Source organism: Macaca fascicularis, chromosome 1, assembly GCF_037993035.2.
Source record: "Macaca fascicularis isolate 582-1 chromosome 1, T2T-MFA8v1.1".
Classification (NCBI taxonomy): Eukaryota; Metazoa; Chordata; class Mammalia; order Primates; family Cercopithecidae; genus Macaca; species Macaca fascicularis.
The window spans coordinates 82,931,713-82,950,858 of record NC_088375.1 but is presented as its reverse complement, the minus strand read 5'-3'; the positions used below and the strand labels follow the sequence as shown (position 1 = coordinate 82,950,858).

At 38.3% G+C, this 19,146-nt stretch overlaps 1 protein-coding gene across 1 annotated transcript in view; it reads right to left on the bottom strand.

Moving 5' to 3' along the window:
* The window catches only part of DNAH14 (dynein axonemal heavy chain 14), a 526,180-nt gene that overhangs the window by 343,157 nt on the left and 163,877 nt on the right, over nt 1–19,146 (bottom strand). Inside the window, exons 22-23 of the mRNA XM_045397720.2 lie at nt 18,153–18,274; nt 14,091–14,262 (exon numbers count right to left, since the gene is read on the bottom strand). Coding sequence (XP_045253655.2) covers nt 14,091–14,262; nt 18,153–18,274 — 294 coding nt within the window. The remainder of the gene's footprint in view (nt 1–14,090; nt 14,263–18,152; nt 18,275–19,146) is intronic.

Here is a 19,146-nt window from a genome sequence, read left to right as displayed (position 1 = left end):
GGGTCAGAAGGGAACCTGCTGCCTTGAACAGAAGGATCCAGTCCTAGCAGGATTCATCACCTGCTAACTAAACAGCTCTTGGGCTCTGAATAATCAGCAACAGTAGCCAGGTGGTACATGCCATGGGCCTTGGGTGAGACTCTGAGAGTCTTGGCTTCACATGTGACCCAACATGTTCCCAGCTGTTTTGGCTAGGAGGGAAGACCTCTGCTTGAGAAAAGCACAGGAAAGAGTAAAGTGGACTTTGCCTTACAGCTTGTACCAGCTCGGCTACAAGCAGGCGCTTGGGGTCTCTAATTTTAGGCCTTGCCTCTTGGATGGCATTTCTGGACCTGCCCTGGGCTAGAATGGAGTCCACTACCCTGAAGGGTGAGTCCAAAGCCTGGCAGCATTTACTATAAGTTACCTAAAGAGTCCTTGGGCTTAACTGAACATCAGCTGTACCTTGCAGTACTCCCTATGGACCTGTGGTGGTGACAGCCATGGAGAAAGACTCCTCTGCCTGTGGAAAGGGAAAGGAACAGTGGGAAGGACTGTGTCTTGTGGTTTGAGTGCCAGCTCAGGTGTAGTAGAATAGAGAAGTATATTTCTAAGGTTTCTGACTATAGGTACTGGTTCCCAGATGGCATCTCTGGACCGCCCAGGGCCCAGGGGGAACTCATTACTCTTAAGGGAACAACACAAGCTTGGCTGGCTTCACTACCTGCTGATTATAGAGCTCTAGGGCCTTGAGCAAACATAGGCAGTAGCCAAGCAGTGATTACAGTGGGCCTTGCATAAGACTAAGTGCAGTGCTGGCTTCAGGTCTGACCCACCACAGCTCCAGTGATGGTGGCCACGTGCATGCCTGTGTCACCCCTCCACCAGTTCTAGGCAGCTCAGCACACAGAGAGTGACTCCATTGTTTGGGAAAAAGTAAGGGAAGAGAATAAGAATCTCTGCTTGGTAATCCGGAGAATTCTTCTGAATCTTATCCAAGACCACCAAGGTGGCGCCTCTATATGTCTGCAAGAATCACAGCATTACTGAGCTTTGGGTACCCCCTAATGAAAATACAGCTGCAGTGAGCAATAACATAGAAAGTAACAACCAAGTTTCTTAAAATACCTGGAAGGCCTGCCCAAGAATGGTAAGTTCAAACAAGCCCAGACTGTAAAACTACCATAAATACATAACTCTTCAATGCCAACACCGACAAAGCCACAAGACCACCCAGGAAAACAAAATCTTACCAAATAAACTAAATAAGGCTCCAGGGACCAACCCCAAAGTGACAGAGATATGTGACTTTTCAGGTAGAGAATTCAAAATACCTATGTTAAGGAAACTCAAAGAAATTAAAGATAACAAAGAAAAGGAATTCAGAATCCTTCCAGATAAATTTAACAAAGAAGTTGATATAACTGAAAAGAATAAAGCAGAAATTCTGGATTTGAAAAATGCAACTGACATACTGAAGACTGCATGAGTCTCTTAGCAGCAGAATTGATCAAGCAGAAGAGAATTAATGAGCTTGAAGACAGGCTATTTGAAAAATACAGATGAGGCATCAGAAAAAAAGAATAAAAAAGAATAAAGCATGCCTACAAGATCTAGAAAATAGCAGCTAGAAAAATAAAACATAGCCTAAAAATAGGAAAGCTAACAGTTACTGGCCTTAAAGAGAAGGTAGAGATGAAGATAGGGGTTGAAATGGATAATAACAGAAAACTTCTCAAACCTAGAGAAAGATATCAGTATTGAAGTACAAGAAGGTTATAGAATACCAAACAGATGTAACCCAAAGAAGAGGGGTTCTTCTCAAGGCATTTGATATTCAAACTTCCAAAATTCAAGGATAAAGAAAGGACCCTAAAAGCAGCAAGAGGAAAGAAACAAATAAAACACAATGGAACTCCAATATATCCTGCAGTAGACTTTTCAGTGGAAACCTTACAGGCCAAGAGAGAGTGGCATGAATTATTTGAACTGCAGAAGGAAAAAAAGCTTTTACCCTAGTATAGTATATCTGTCCAAAATATCCTTCAAACAGGAAGGGGACATTTTCAAAACAAACAAAAGCTGAGGGATTTCAACAAGATGACACCTGTTATACAAGAAATGTTGAAGAGAGTCCATCAATCAGAAAAACATAAAATATTGTAATGCTGTAATTGTGGTGTGTAAACTACTATATCTTAAGTAGAAAAGCTAAAAGACAAAGTAATAAAAAATAACTAGAACAACCTTTCAAGACATAGATCATACAATATGGTATAAATGGAAAGAAACAAAAAGTTAAAAAGGGGGACAAAGTTAAAGTGTAGAGTTTTTATTAGCTTTGTTTTTGCTCATTTGTTTGTTTATGCAATCAGTGTTATGTTGTCACCAATTTAAAATAACAGTTAAATGATATTATTTGCAATCCTCGTGGTAACCTCAAATCCAAAAAGATAAAATGGATTCATAAAAAAGAAAAAGCAATAAATTACAAAACGTCACCAAAGAAAATCACCTTCACTAAAAAGAAAAGAAGAGGGAAGGAAAGAAAGAAGAGAAGACCACAAAACAACCAGAAAACAAATTTTAAAAATGACAAGCCTAAGTTCTTACTTATCAATGATAACATTGAATGTAAGTGGACCAAACTCTCCAATAGGACATAGAGTGGCGGAATAGATTTTAAAAAAGACTCAATAATCTCCTTCCTATAAGAAACACACTTCACCTATAAAGGCACACATAGACTGAAAAGGGTGGAAAAAGATAGTCCATGCAAATGGAAACCAAAAAAGAGCAATAATAGCTTTATTTATATCACACGAATTAGATTTCATGACAAAACCATAAAAAGACAAAGAAAGTCATTATATAGGGATAAAAGGGTCAATTCAGCAAGAGGATATAACAATTATAAATATAAATGCACCCAACCCTGAAGGGTCCAGATATATAAAGCAAATATTATTCAAGCTAAAGAGAGAGATACACCACATTCCATTAGCTGGAGACTTCAGTACTCTACTTTCAGCATTGGACAGATCATCCAGACAGAAAATCAACAAAGAAACATTGGAATTAATCTGCACAAGAGACCAAATGGACCTAATAGATATTTACAGAACATTTCATCCAATGGTTGCAGGAGGCACATTCTACTCAGTCCATGGATCATTTTCAAGGAATGGTATGTTAAGCCATAAAATAAGTCTTAAAACATTCAAAAACATTGAAATAATACCAAGTATCTTTTCTGACCACAATGGAATAAAACTAGAATTCAATTACAAGAAGAATTACGGAAATTTTACAAACACATGGAATTTAAACCATATGCTCCTGAATGACTATGTCAGTGTCAATGAAGACATTAAGTAGAAAATTGGAAAATTTATTGAAACAAATAATAACAGATACACAACATACCAAAACCTATGGGATATACCAAAAGGGGAGTTTATAGATGTGTTTATGTCAAAAAAGTAGAAAAACTTCAAATAACCTGACAACGCATCTTAAAGAATTAGAAAAGAGTAAACTAAACTCAAAATTAGTAGAAGAAAATAAATATCAGAACTGAAATAAATGAAATTAAACTATAGAAAAGATGAATAAAATGAAAAGTTGTTTTTTTAAAAAAAAATAAAGAAAACTGACAAACCTTTAGCCAGGCTAAGAAAAAAAAAAGAAAGAAGACCCAAATAAATACAATCAGAGATAAAAAAAAAAAAGGAGACATGACAACCACTACCACAGAAATTCAAAGGACCACTAGAGACTACTATGAGCAACTATATGCCAACAAATTGGAAGATCTAGGAGGAATGGATAAATTCCTAAACACATACGACCTAAGAGATTGAATCATGAAGAAATATAAAACCTGAACAGACTAATAACAAGTAATGAAATTAAAGCTGTAATAAAAAGTCTCCCAGCAAAGAAAAGCCCAGGACCTGGGGCGGAGCAAGATGGCCGAATAGGAACAGCTCCAGTCTCCAACTCCCAGCGCGAGCGACACAGAAGACCGGTGATTTCTGCATTTTCAACTGAGGTACTGGGTTCATCTCACTGGGGAGTGCCGGACGATCGGTGCTGGTCAGCTGCTGCAGCCCGACCAGCGAGAGCTGAAGCAGGGCGAGGCATCGCCTCACCTGGGAAGCGCAAGGGGGAAGGGAATCCCTTTTCCTAGCCAGGGGAACTGAGACACACAACACCTGGAAAATCCGGTAACTCCCACCCCAATACTGCGCTTTAAGCAAACAGGCACACCAGGAGATCATATCCCACACCTGGCCGGGAGGGTCCCACACCCACGGAGCCTTCCTCATTGCTAGCACAGCAGTCTGCGATCTCGCGGCAAGGCAGCAGCGAGGCTGGGGGAGGGGCGCCCACCATTACTGAGGCTTAAGTAGGTAAACAAAGCTGCTGGGAAGCTCGAACTGGGTGGAGCTCACAGCAGCTCAAGGAAACCTGCCTGTCTCTGTAGACTCCACCTCTGGGGACAGGGCAATAACAAACACAGCCGAAACCTCTGCAGACACAAACGACTCTGTCTGACAGCTTTGAAGAGAGCAGTGGATCTCCCAATACGGAGGTTGAGATCTGAGAAGGGACAGACTGCCTGCTCAAGTGGGTCCCTGACCCCTGAGTAGCCTAACTGGGAGACATCCCCCACTAGGGGCAGTCTGACACCGCACACCTCACAGGGTGGAGTACACCCCTGAGAGGAAGCTTCTAAAGCAACAATCAGACAGGTACACTTGCTGTTCAGAAATATTCTATCTTCTGCAACCTCTGCTGCGGGATACCCAGGCAAACAGGGTCTGGAGTGGACCTCAAGCAATCTCCAACAGACCTACAGCTGAGGGTCCTGACTGTTAGAAGGAAAACTATCAAACAGGAAGGACACCTACACCAAAACCCCATCAGTACATCACCATCATCAAAGACCAGAGGCAGATAAAACCACAAATATGGGGAAAAAGCAGGGCAGAAAAGCTGGAAATTCAAAAAATAAGAGCGCATCTCCCCCGGCAAAGGAGCGCAGCTCATCACCAGCAATGGATCAAAGCTGGACGGAGAATGTCTTTGACGAGATGAGAGAAGAAGGCTTCAGTCCATCAAATTTCTCAGAGCTAAAGGAGGAATTACGTACCCAGCGCAAAGAAACTAAAAATCTTGAAAAAAAAGTGGAAGAATTGATGGCTAGAGTAATTAATGCAGAGAAGGTCCTAAACGAAATGAAAGAGATGAAAACCATGACACGAGAAATACGTGACAAATGCACAAGCTTCAGTAACCGACTCGATCAACTGGAAGAAAGAGTATCTGCGATTGAGGATCAAATGAATGAAATGAAGCGAGAAGAGAAACCAAAAGAAAAAAGAACAAAAAGAAATGAACAAAGCCTGCAAGAAGTATGGGATTATGTAAAAAGACCAAATCTACGTCTGATTGGGGTGCCTGAAAGTGAGGGGGAAAATGGAACCAAGTTGGAAAACACTCTTCAGGATATCATCCAGGAGAACTTCCCCAACCTAGTAGGGCAGGCCAACATTCAAATCCAGGAAATACAGAGAACGTCACAAAGATACTCCTCGAGAAGAGCAACTCCAAGACACATAATTGCCAGATTCACCAAAGTTGAAATGAAGGAAAAAATCTTAAGGGCAGCCAGAGAGAAAGGTCGGGTTACCCACAAAGGGAAGCCCATCAGACTAACAGCAGATCTCTCGGCAGAAACTCTACAAGCCAGAGGAGAGTGGGGGCCAATATTCAACATTCTTAAAGAAAAGAATTTTAAACCCAGAATTTCATATCCAGCCAAACTAAGTTTCATAAGTGAAGGAGAAATAAAATCCTTTACAGATAAGCAAATGCTTAGAGATTTTGTCACCACTAGGCCTGCCTTACAAGAGACCCTGAAGGAAGCACTCAACATGGAAAGGAACAACCGGTACCAGCCATTGCAAAAACATGCCAAAATGTAAAGACCATCGAGGCTAGGAAGAAACTGCATCAACTAACGAGCAAAATAACCAGTTAATATCATAATGGCAGGATCAAGTTCACACATAACAATCTTAACCTTAAATGTAAATGGACTAAATGCTCCAATTAAAAGACACAGACTGGCAAACTGGATAAAGAGTCAAGACCCATCAGTCTGCTGTATTCAGGAGACCCATCTCACACACAGAGACATACATAGGCTCAAAATAAAGGGATGGAGGAAGATTTACCAAGCAAATGGAGAACAAAAAAAAGCGGGGGTTGCAATACTAGTCTCTGATAAAACAGACTTTAAACCATCAAAGATCAAAAGAGACAAAGAAGGCCATTACATAATGGTAAAGGGATCAATTCAACAGGAAGAGCTAACTATCCTAAATATATATGCCCCCAATACAGGAGCACCCAGATTCATAAAGCAAGTCCTTAGAGACTTACAAAGAGATTTATACTCCCATACAATAATAATGGGAGACTTCAACACTCCACTGTCAACATTAGACAGATCAACGAGACAGAAAGTTAACAAGGATATCCAGGAATTGAACTCATCTCTGCAGCAAGCAGACCTAATAGACATCTATAGAACTCTCCACCCCAAATCAACAGAATATACATTCTTCTCAGCACCACATCGTACTTACTCCAAAATCGACCACGTAATTGGAAGTAAAGCACTCCTCAGCAAATGGACAAGAACAGAAATTATAACAAACTGTCTCTCAGACCACAGTGCAATCAAACTAGAACTCAGGACTAAGAAACTCAATCAAAACCACTCAACTACATGGAAACTGAACAACCTGCTCCTGAATGACTACTGGGTACATAACAAAATGAAGGCAGAAATAAAGATGTTCTTTGAAACCAATGAGAACAAAGATACAACATACCAGAATCTCTGGGACACATTTAAAGCAGTGTGTAGAGGGAAATTTATAGCACTAAATGCCCACAAGAGAAAGCAGGAAAGATCTAAAATTGACACTCTAACATCACAATTAAAAGAACTAGAGAAGCAAGAGCAAACACATTCGAAAGCTAGCAGAAGGCTAGAAATAACTAAGATCAGAGCAGAACTGAAGGAGATAGAGACACAAAAAACTCTCCAAAAAATCAATGAATCCAGGAGTTGGTTTTTTGAAAAGATCAACAAAATTGACAGACCACTAGCAAGACTAATAAAGAAGAAAAGAGAGAAGAATCAAATCGACGCAATTAAAAATGATAAAGGGGATATCACCACCGACCCCACAGAAATACAAACTACCATCAGAGAATACTATAAACACCTCTACGCAAATAAACTGGAAAATCTAGAAGAAATGGATAATTTCCTGGACGCTTACACTCTTCCAAGACTAAACCAGGAAGAAGTTGAATCCCTGAATAGACCAATAGCAGGCTCTGAAATTGAGGCAATAATTAATAGCCTACCAACCAAAAAAAGTCCAGGACCAGATGGATTCACAGCTGAATTCTACCAGAGGTACAAGGAGGAGCTGGTACCATTCCTTCTGAAACTATTCCAATCAATAGAAAAAGAGGGAATCCTCCCTAACTCATTTAATGAGGCCAACATCATCCTGATACCAAAGCCTGGCAGAGACACAACAAAAAAAGAGAATTTTAGACCAATATCCCTGATGAACATCGATGCAAAAATCCTCAATAAAATACTGGCAAACTGGATTCAGCAACACATCAAAAATCTTATCCACCACGATCAAGTGGGCTTCATCCCTGGGATGCAAGGCTGGTTCAACATTCGCAAATCAATAAACATAATCCAGCATATAAACAGCACCAAAGACAAGAACCACATGATTATCTCAATTGATGCAGAAAAGGCTTTTGACAAAATTCAACAGCCCTTCATGCTAAAAACGCTCAATAAATTCGGTATTGATGGAACGTACCTCAAAATAATAAGAGCTATTTATGACAAACCCACAGCCAATATCATACTGAATGGGCAAAAACTGGAAAAATTCCCTTTGAAAACTGGCACAAGACAGGGATGCCCTCTCTCACCACTCCTATTCAACATAGTGTTGGAAGTTCTGGCTAGGGCAATTAGGCAAGAGAAAGAAATCAAGGGTATTCAGTTAGGAAAAGAAGAAGTCAAATTGTCCCTGTTTGCAGATGACATGATTGTATATTTAGAAAACCCCATTGTCTCAGCCCAAAATCTCCTTAAGCTGATAAGCAACTTCAGCAAATTCTCAGGATACAAAATTAATGTGCAAAAATCACAAGCATTCTTATACACCAGTAACAGACAAACAGAGAGCCAAATCAGGAATGAACTTCCATTCACAATTGCTTCAAAGAGAATAAAATACCTAGGAATCCAACTTACAAGGGATGTAAAGGACCTCTTCAACGAGAACTACAAACCACTGCTCAGTGAAATCAAAGAGGACACAAACAAATGGAAGAACATACCATGCTCATGGATAGGAAGAATCAATATCGTGAAAATGGCCATACTGCCCAAGGTAATTTATAGATTCAATGCCATCCCCATCAAGCTACCAATGAGTTTCTTCACAGAATTGGAAAAAACTGCTTTAAAGTTCATATGGAACCAAAAAAGAGCCCGCATCTCCAAGACAATCCTAAGTCAAAAGAACAAAGCTGGAGGCATCACGCTACCTGACTTCAAACTATACTACAAGGCTACAGTAACCAAAACAGCATGTTACTGGTACCAAAACAGAGATATAGACCAATGGAACAGAACAGAGTCCTCAGAAATAATACCACACATCTACAGCCATCTGATCTTTGACAAACCTGAGAGAAACAAGAAATGGGGAAAGGATTCCCTATTTAATAAATGGTGCTGGGAAAATTGGCTAGCCATAAGTAGAAAGCTGAAACTGGATCCTTTCCTTACTCCTTATACGAAAATTAATTCAAGATGGATTAGAGACTTAAATGTTAGACCTAATACCATAAAAATCCTAGAGGAAAACCTAGGTAGTACCATTCAGGACATAGGCATGGGCAAAGACTTCACGTGTAAAACACCAAAAGCAACGGCAGCAAAAGCCAAAATTGACAAATGGGATCTCATTAAACTAAAGAGCTTCTGCACAGCAAAAGAAACTACCATCAGAGTGAACAGGCAACCTACAGAATGGGAGAAAATTTTTGCAATCTACTCATCTGACAAAGGGTTAATATCCAGAACCTACAAAGAACTCAAACAAATTTACAAGAAAAAAACAAACAACCCCATCAAAAAGTGGGCAAAGGATATGAACAGACATTTCTCAAAAGAAGACATTCATACAGCCAACAGACACATGAAAAAATGCTCATCATCACTGGCCATCAGAGAAATGCAAATCAAAACCACAATGAGATACCATCTCACACCAGTTAGAATGGCGATCATTAAAAAGTCAGGAAACAACAGGTGCTGGAGAGGATGTGGAGAAATAGGAACACTTTTACACTGTTGGTGGGATTGTAAACCAGTTCAACCATTATGGAAAACAGTATGGCGATTCCTCAAGGATCTAGAACTAGATGTACCATATGACCCAGCCATCCCATTACTGGGTATATACCCAAAGGATTATAAATTATGCTGCTATAAAGACACATGCACACGTATGTTTATTGCAGCACTATTCACAATAGCAAAGACTTGGAATCAACCCAAATGTCCATCAGTGACAGATTGGATTAAGAAAATGTGGCACATATACACCATGTAATACTATGCAGCCATAAAAAAGGATGAGTTTGTGTCCTTTGTAGAGACATGGATGCAGCTGGAAACCATCATTCTTAGCAAACTATCACAAGAACGGAAAACCAAACACCGCATGTTCTCACTCATAGGTGGGAACTGAACAATGAGATCACTTGGACTCAGAAAGGGGAACATCACACACCGGGGCCTATCATGGGGAGGGGGGTGGGGGGAGGGATTGCACTGGGAGTTATACCTGATGTAAATGACGAGTTGATGGGTGCAGCACAGCAACATGGCACAAGTATACATATGTAACAAACCTGCACGTTATGCACATGTACCCTACAACTTAAAGTATAATAATAATAAATAAATTAAAAAAAAAAAAAAAAAAGAAAAGCCCAGGACCTGATGCTTCACTGCTGAATTTTGCCAAATATTTAGAGAAGAACTAATACCAATCCTCAAAATGTCTTCCAAAAATAGAGAAGGGAATACTTCCAAACTCATTCTGTGATGTCAGTATTACCCTGATACTAAAAGCAGACAAAGACACATTAAAAAAGAAAACTACAGGCCCACATCCCTGGTGGAAATTGATGCAAAAATCCTCAACAAAATGCATGCAAACCAAAGTCAACAACACATTTAAAAGGTCATTTATCATGACCAAGTGGGATTCATCCCAGTTATGCAATGATGGTTCAAAATATGCAAATAAATCAGTGTGAAACATCATATCAACAGAATAAAGAACAAAAACCATATGATCATTTCAATTGATGCTGAAAAAGCATTTGATTAAATTCAACATTGAATATAGAAGAAACATATCCAACATAATAAAAGCCACATTTGACAGACTCACAGCTAGTATCACACTAAATGGGGAGAAAATGAAAGCCTTTTCTCTAAATCTGGAAGGTCATAGAGGGTGCCCAGTTTCCCCACTGTTATTCAACGTAATACTGGAAGTCCTAGCTAGAGCAATCAGAAAAAAGAAAAACAAAGGGCATCCAAGTTGGAAAAGAAGTCAAACTCTCCTTGTTTGCAGATGATATGATCTTATATTAGGAAAAACCTAAAGACTCCACCAAAAAACTATTAGAACTGATAAACAAGTAAAGTTACAGGATACAAAAATCAACATACAAAAATCAGTACCTTTTCTATATGCCAAGAGTGAATAATTTGAAAAAAAAATCAAGAAAGTAATCTCATTTATAATAGCTACACATAAAATTAAGTACCTAGGAATCAACCTAAGAAGTGAAAGATCTCTATAGTAAAAAATATAAAACATTGATGCAAGAAATTGATGAGGACACCAAAAAATGGAAAGATATTCTATATTCATGAATTGCAAGAACCAATATTGTTAAAATGTCCCCACTACTCAAAGCAATGTACAGATTCAATGCACTCCCTATCAGAGTACCAATTACATTCTTCACAGAAATAGAAAAACTATCGTAAAATTTATATTGAGCCACAAAAGACCCAGAATATCCAAAGCTATCCTGGGCAAAAAGAACAAAGCTGGAAGAATCACATTACCTGACTTTAAACTGTATCACAGAACTACAGTAACCAAAATAGCACAGTAGTCACATAAAAAAAGACACACAGACCAGTGGAACAGAATGAGAAATCCAGAAACAAATCCATACGTCTACAGTGAACTCATTTTTGACCAAGGTGCCAAGAACATACATTGGAAAAAGGGCAGTTTCCTCAACAAAAGGTGCAGGAAAAATTGGATATCCATATGCAGAAGAATAAAACTAGACTCCTGTCTTTTGTCATATACAAAAATCAAATTAAAATGGATTTACCACTGAGACCTCAAATTATTAAACTACTAAAAGAAAATGCTGTGGAAATTCTGCAGGATATTAGACTGGGCAAAGATTTCTTGAGTAGTACCTCATGAGCACAGACAACCACAGGAAAAATGGACAAATGGGATCATATCAAGTTAAAAAGCTTTTGCACAACAAAGGAAACAATCAACAAAATAATGAAGAGGCAATCCACAGAATGGGAGAAAATACTTTTAAACTATCCATCTGACAAGGGATTAATAACTATTAATAGAATATACATGGAGTTCAAACAGCTCTATAGGAAAAAAAGTAATAGTAATTTAATAATCTGATTTTAAAATGGGCAAAATATCTGAACAGACATTTCTCAAAAGAAGACATACAAATAAATGCCTACCAGGTTGTATTAGGGTTCTCTAGAGGGAAGGGACTAATTGGATAGAAGTATATATGAAAGGGAGTTTATTAAGGAGTATTGACTAACACAAATCACAAGGTGAAGTCCCACAATAGGTCGTCTGCAAGCTGAGAAACAAGAAAGTCAGTTAGAGTCCCAAAACCTCAAAGGTAGGGAAGCCAACAGTGTAGCCTTCAGTCTGTGGCTGAAGGCCTGAGAGCCCCTGGCAAACCACTGGTGTAAGTCCAATAGTCCAAAAGCTGAAGAACTTGGAGTCTGATGTTCAAGGGCAGGAAGCATCCAGCAAGGGAAAAAGATAAAGGCCAGAAGACTCAGCCAGTCTAATCCTTCCACATTCCTCTCCCTGTTTTTATCCTAGCTGCACTGGCAGCTGATTAGATGGTGTCCACCCAGACTGAGGGTGGGTCTGGCTCTCCCAGTCCACTGACTCAAATGTTAATCTCCTTTGACAACACCCTCACAGACACACCCAGGAACAATACTTTGCATCCTTTAATACAGTAAAGTTGACACAAAACTAACCATCACACAGGTATACGAAAAAGTGTTTATTATCACTGATCATCAGGGAAATGCAAATCAAAGTGACAATGAGATATTATCTCACTTCAGTTAAAATGGCTTTTATCTAAAAGACAGGCAATAACAAATGTTGGCAAGGATACGGAGAAAAGGGAACCCTTGTAACACTGTGGGAATGTAAATTAGTACAACCACTATGGAGAACAGTTTGGAGGTTCCTCAAAAAACCAAAAATAGAGCTACCATAAGATTCAGCAACTCCACTGTTAGGTATATACCCAAAAGGAAGGAAATCAGTATATTGAAGATGTATCTGCACTCTGTGTTTATTGCAGCACTATTCACAATAACCAAAATTTGGAAGCAACCCAAGTGTCTGTCAACAGATGAATGGATAAAGAAAATGTGGTATATATACAAAATGGAGTATTATTCGGCCATAAAAAAGAATGAGATCTTGTCATCTGCAACAACATGGATGGAACTGGAGGTCATTATGTTAAGCAAAAAAAAGCCAGGCACAAAAACACAAACTTCATATGTTCTCATTTATTTGTGGGAACTGAAATTCCCACAAATAAATTTCAAACTGAAATTTGAAGCAACTGAAATCATGGAGACAGACAGTAGAAGGATAATTACCAGAGGATAGGAGGAGTAGTGGAGAGAATGGGAGAGAGAGAAGAAGAAATAGTTAATGGGTACAAAAAACAGAATGAATAAGGTCTAGTATTTGATAGTTGAATGGGGTGACCATACTCACCAATAATTTAATTTTACATTTAAAAATAACTAAAAGATTATCATTGGATTATTTTTAACACAAAGGGTAAGTGCTTGAGGCTATGGATACCCCTTTTACCTTGATGTGATTATTTTATATTGTATGCCTGCATTAAAATATCTCATGTACCCCATAAATATATATACCTACTATGTATCTACAAAAATTAAAAACTAACAATATTTTTAAAAAGTATTAACCTTCTGAAGGAAGTCATGTCTTATATTAAAAAAAAAGATAGGATATCTCTCTTGAAAAATAAAACGTAAGGCCGGGCGCGGTGGCTCACGCCTGTAATCCCAACACTTTGGGAGGCCGAGACAGGCGGATCATGAGGTCAGGAGATCGAGACCATCCGGGCCAACACGGTGAAACCCTGTCTCTACTAAAAATACAAAAAATTAGCCGGGTGTGGTGGCGGGTGCCTGTAGTTCCAGCTGCTCAGGAGGCTGAGGCAGGAGAATGGTGTGAACCTGGCAGGCGAAGCTTGCAGTGAGCCAAGATCGCGCCACTGTACTCCAGCCTGGGCGACAGAGCAAGACTCCGTGTCAAAAATAAATAAATAAATAAATAAATAAAATAAAAATAAAAGGTAAGGGAACCTGGGCATTCAAAAGTTTGATAATTTGCCAATGGTCATTTAGATTAGTCCATACACTTTTCCTTTTGATAATATTTTTATTAACTCTATAGGTACTAAGAGTTTAAAAAATTGTTGGCAGCTAAAATAAAGAAAATCTGCACTGGAATTAGCTTCTGCAGTAGATTACATTATATAACTTTTACTTTACTTTTGTTAAATGATTCACTGCTTTAGAATTGCTATAGTTTTACCTCAAGGCTTTTCTTTATATGTTCAAGATGTATATTACAATTTTGCAGAATTTCAAGGACTCCTGCAGAAGTGGTTATTTGCAAAGCATTCTGTTTGTTTTGTATTTTTGACATTATTTTTTTCCACATGGAAATCACTTGAGAGAAAAGTTCTGTTTCTGCTGGGAGTTGCCTTTAGAAACAAAATTAGATGTCATTTTATTTTTTTGAAGGCACTATAATTAAAATCTATAATGTAATGCATTGCCATGGAATACTGTTTGAGTTACAAAACATTTGATGTTAAATTTTATTGATAAATCATCAAAGATAGGTTTTAAGTGCCTATTATGTACAAGTGATGTACATAGTAAGAAATGGATAAATTAGACACAACAACCATCATTTAACAAGATTATACTTAGTATACAGTGGAAGACAGATATATAGAAATTCTACGTAAGGTAAGTAGAAATAATTTGTGTCCTAAGAAATGTAATAAAACAAAGGGTTACTGACATTCTGGAGCAGAAATGGTATCTGCCAAGAGCTTCTTGGAGAAGACACTATTTAATCCGTGTTTTAAAGGAATAGAGCTTTGATGTGAATAGAAGACACAGACGGCATTCAGCTTAGAAGCAAGAGGATAGAGGTATGTATAAAAACACTGAAGTTCTATTAATGGTTATCTCATCTTAGAGGATAAGAAAATGTAAGGGCCATGTCAGCCTTGGTATATAAATTTTCCTTTACAGAATATTATCATTATTTTCTCCCTTTGGAAAAGGGAAGCAAAACCCACATGTGAGGTGATAAACCATTAATATATTTAGTTTTGTTTCTGCTGTTATTGGAATTGAATGAGGGAGATATTTTCTACAATAATATAGTTGCATTCTTTCACTTTTTTTCTCTTCACCTATATTTCCTACCCCTCTCCCACCCTAGCCTCAACCTGATTCAAACTCCTCTTGGCTCTGAAGTTGAAGAGGGGAGGAATTTAGAGGGACTTTTTTTTCTTAACTCAGCTAGTGTTACTTTGAATCCTCTTTTGCCTCTTGCATGCCCTCTGTCATGGCAGATATCCGTAAGCTACATTGCTGGAGATTTCAGAGCACCCCAACAGGAACCTCTATATCGCAACCTCTTGGCGCTTGCCAGCTGACCTCTTACAACCATTCCTCAAGCTCCTGCTCTAAGTAATACACTTCTGGGACTCCCTTGTTCTGCCATTTTGGGGTGGAGATCTTCCAAGGTGGCTCTAGCTTGGAAACTCCTACTATGTCTGTCAGGATTTCTCAGTTTCTGCACTGTTGACATTTTGGACTACATAATTCTTTGTTTGGTGTGGGGGGTTGGGGGTAGGGAGAGGTTCTGGTGCATTGTAGAATGTTCAACAATATCCTGACCTATACCCATGAGATGCCAGTAGTATCCCCTCACTTGTGACAAGTAAAAATGTTTCCAGACTGTGAAATGTCCCCCAGAGGTCAAAAAATCACCTCTGGTTGAAAACCACTGGTCTAAGATAACCATGTATTCTTGTACTTCTTCCTTGCCCTGTTATTAAAGGCTGCTTTAAAATTCTCCAGAGAAGAGGCAAGCGCTGGTTTCTAATGTCCCTACACTCTAGGGAAATACATGTCAAAATCTCCCAAGAACCCTTCCACTATTATCCCATTCCCTATCTTGCATGATGGACCTAGAAGTTTTCTGTAGCTCAGCAAAAATCCTATCAAGGAGGAGACTTCAGTCTCACCTTCTCTTAAGTATCCTTCCAATGTCTCTGGGATGTCCTAGCACAGCCCTCATAGTTAGTTTGGAGCTCTGGTAAACAGCACTGCATTCTATACTCTCATATATTCCCTTTAGATAGTCTGCCCCTGTAATGCATCTCTTGTCCCATTCTTCTTCTTCATGCTTTTTCCCTGGTATCAGGGCTCATCATCCTGCTCCATTACTCAAAGGCAGATCCATTATAGACCCACTTTTTCTTTTCTTTAGATCTATTATATAGATGCCTTAAGAATCCTATAGTTGAAAACATCTTTTTCAACTTCAGAAAATCCTATAAAGGAACCATTTAGTGACACTTTGAACGCTCTTGCCAAGGATTCTGATCTTTAGTAAAAGGTAGTATTAAAGTTTAAACTTAAGGCTCAACGTTGTTGCATCCATAAGGACATACACCTTAGATATGTGGTTTCACCTTTGAGAACTTTCAGAACAACTACAGATCAATCAAATAAAAGAATCCCAAGCATTCGTATAAGAAATATACATGTGTAACACATATAAGAAATATACATGTGTAATACAAATGGATATTGTTCCCCACAAAGCAATACTTATATTTAAACTGTTCCCTTTTGTAATCTAATGGCTTCCCTTTGCCTCCAAAATAAAATACAAAATACTTGACATAATATTTTGCATTTATGTAAGCCTTATTACTTGACTTATTTTCTAAGCCTTATTACTTGACTATTGGTATAAAAATATAAAGAGCTAAGAAAGAATTGCTAATACATCATTATTGGCTGGGCACATTCACTCACGCCTGTAATCCCAGCACTTTGGGAGGCCGAGGCAGGTGGATCACTTGAGGTCAGGAGTTCAAGACCAGCCTGGCCAACATGGTGAAACCCTGTCTCTACTAAACATACAAAAATTAGGTGGTCATGGTGGTGGGCACCTGCAATCCCAGCTAAAATGATACAATATTTTACACTTGTGTATTTATGTAGCAACCCTGGCTGTATTTTTTTTAAGATATGGGGTTTCCCTACGTTGCCCAGGATGGCCTCAATATTATGACATAAGATTTTCCAGATTTTCCATTGCTATAATAGGCCTTTCAAATACACACCCGATGTTTTCCTACCTTATTTCAGAATGGCTGCTAAACTAGCTTGTATGATTTGCTATCAATAGTTTAAATTCTGCCTAATTTATTTGTCTCAACTTGAGCACCCTTAAGACCAATCACTTTAAAAAGTCAGAGGTCAATTAATTGGAATGGTATGGTGTTTTTTAAAGGTGGAATTTTTAACAATTGCCCAGGCCCTCTATTCTTCCATCTGGTGCAAAGTAATAGTAATAAATTTATTTATTTATTTATTTATTTTCTTGAAACAGTGTCTCTCTGTGGTATGGATCAGGCTGGGGTGCCATCGTGCAGTCACAGCTCATTGCAGCCATGGCCTTCTGGGTCCAAGCCATCCTCTCACCTCAACCTCCCAAGTTGCTGGGTGGGACCACAGGCATGTGATACCAACCCTGCTGGGTTTTTTTGTTTTTTTTTTTAGACATGTGGTTTCCCTATGTTGCCCAGGATGGTCTCAAACTCCTGTGCTCAGGTGATCTTGGCCTCTCAAAGTGTTGGGATTACAGGCATGAGCCATCACACTCAGCCTAAGAAATTCTTACTAATGTATGAATGCTACTAAAAACATGTTTATGATTCACATCAAAACCACACTAGTATTCCAGAACGAAAGAGACACATAATATTGTAGTTTTGGGATTATAATGATGTATCTGATACTTTTTAAAAAATACAGAGCAATGCTCTGTCGCCCAGGCTGGAGCAGTGGCACAATCTTGGCTCACTGCAACCTCCACTTCCCAGATTCAAGTGATTCTCCTGCCTCAGCCCCCCGAGTAGCTGGGATTGCAGGTGCCCACCACCATGCCCACCTAATTTTTGTATGTTTAATAGAGACAGGGTTTCACCATGTTGGCCAGGCTGGTCTTGAACTCCTGACCTCAAGTGATCCACCTGCCTCGGCCTCCCAAAGTGCTGAGATTACAGGTGTTAGTGAATGTGCCCAGCCAATAATGATGTATTAACCCTTCTTTCTTAGCTCTTTATATTTTTATACCAATAGTCAAGTAATAAGGTTTACAAAAATGTGCTTATAATCTTTTATGAAAGAAAAATAATAATGATTCAGCAAATTATACTCCTGTGTCTATAAGTAGGATAGGATAGCTTGACTGTTCATTGAAGAAATGATTTCTCAAGAATTAAAGAAAATAAATTACTCACAATGCATTTTTAACCCGTATATGGTATTTTACCTTCTTATTTCTGAAGAATGAAAGATTGGTTCAAGATAAAGCCAATTTCTTTGACAATTCATCCATTCCTCAAGGGTGTAAGAGAAGAGAGTCAAGTTTTGATCCCATTCATTCACAAGATCCTACAATGATAGAAACAGATATACAAACAAATCTAAATATATAAAATTCTTCTTTAAGAGTTACATAACAGAAACAGATCAAAGGTGATTATCAGTCATTGACATACAGAAATAATTAATAGAAGGTCACATAAATGAATACAGATCTAATTATATTTAGTTGTAGGAGAGGTTTAAGATGTCCTGTTCATCCATTTGCTGTCATATTTATTATACAACAAGCAAATATTTTTGTAAAAGATTTGAGTAACACACATATACATGTAGAAATTAACATGTATGTCTAGCATTCAACACTTATTTCCTACTTCTTATCACAGAGGAAACAACCAGAAATGTGATATGCATATTATTTCAGTCCTTTCTTTAAGCATAATTTCACATATAGATACACATACAATATCCCTAATGTATTATATAAATATAAATACAACCATATGATATACGTTGTTTTATAACTTGCATTTCATAACAAATAATGTCTTCTAGAGAGGTTTTATGTCAGTACTTACACGTTTTCTTCACTATTTTAATGATTTCAGAAAATTCCATTGTATGGCTATAGTGTCTTTTTCCAACTGCTATGTTTATTAAAATAATAGGAAAATGGTTAAAAATAAATTAATACTAAAAGGCTTATTTGGAAACCAGTGGACTTGCCCATCGCCTAACTCTCTGGCTCCTCGTGGGGAACCATTTATAACTCATTTATATTTGACTTCTGGTACTTACTTCCATATTTCTTACTTTTTAACTTTATTTTATATTTCAATAGCTTTATTAAGGTATCACTGATACACAAGAAACTGCACATACTTAAAGTATACAATTTTGTCCGTGCACGGTGGCTCACACCTGTAATCCCAGCACTT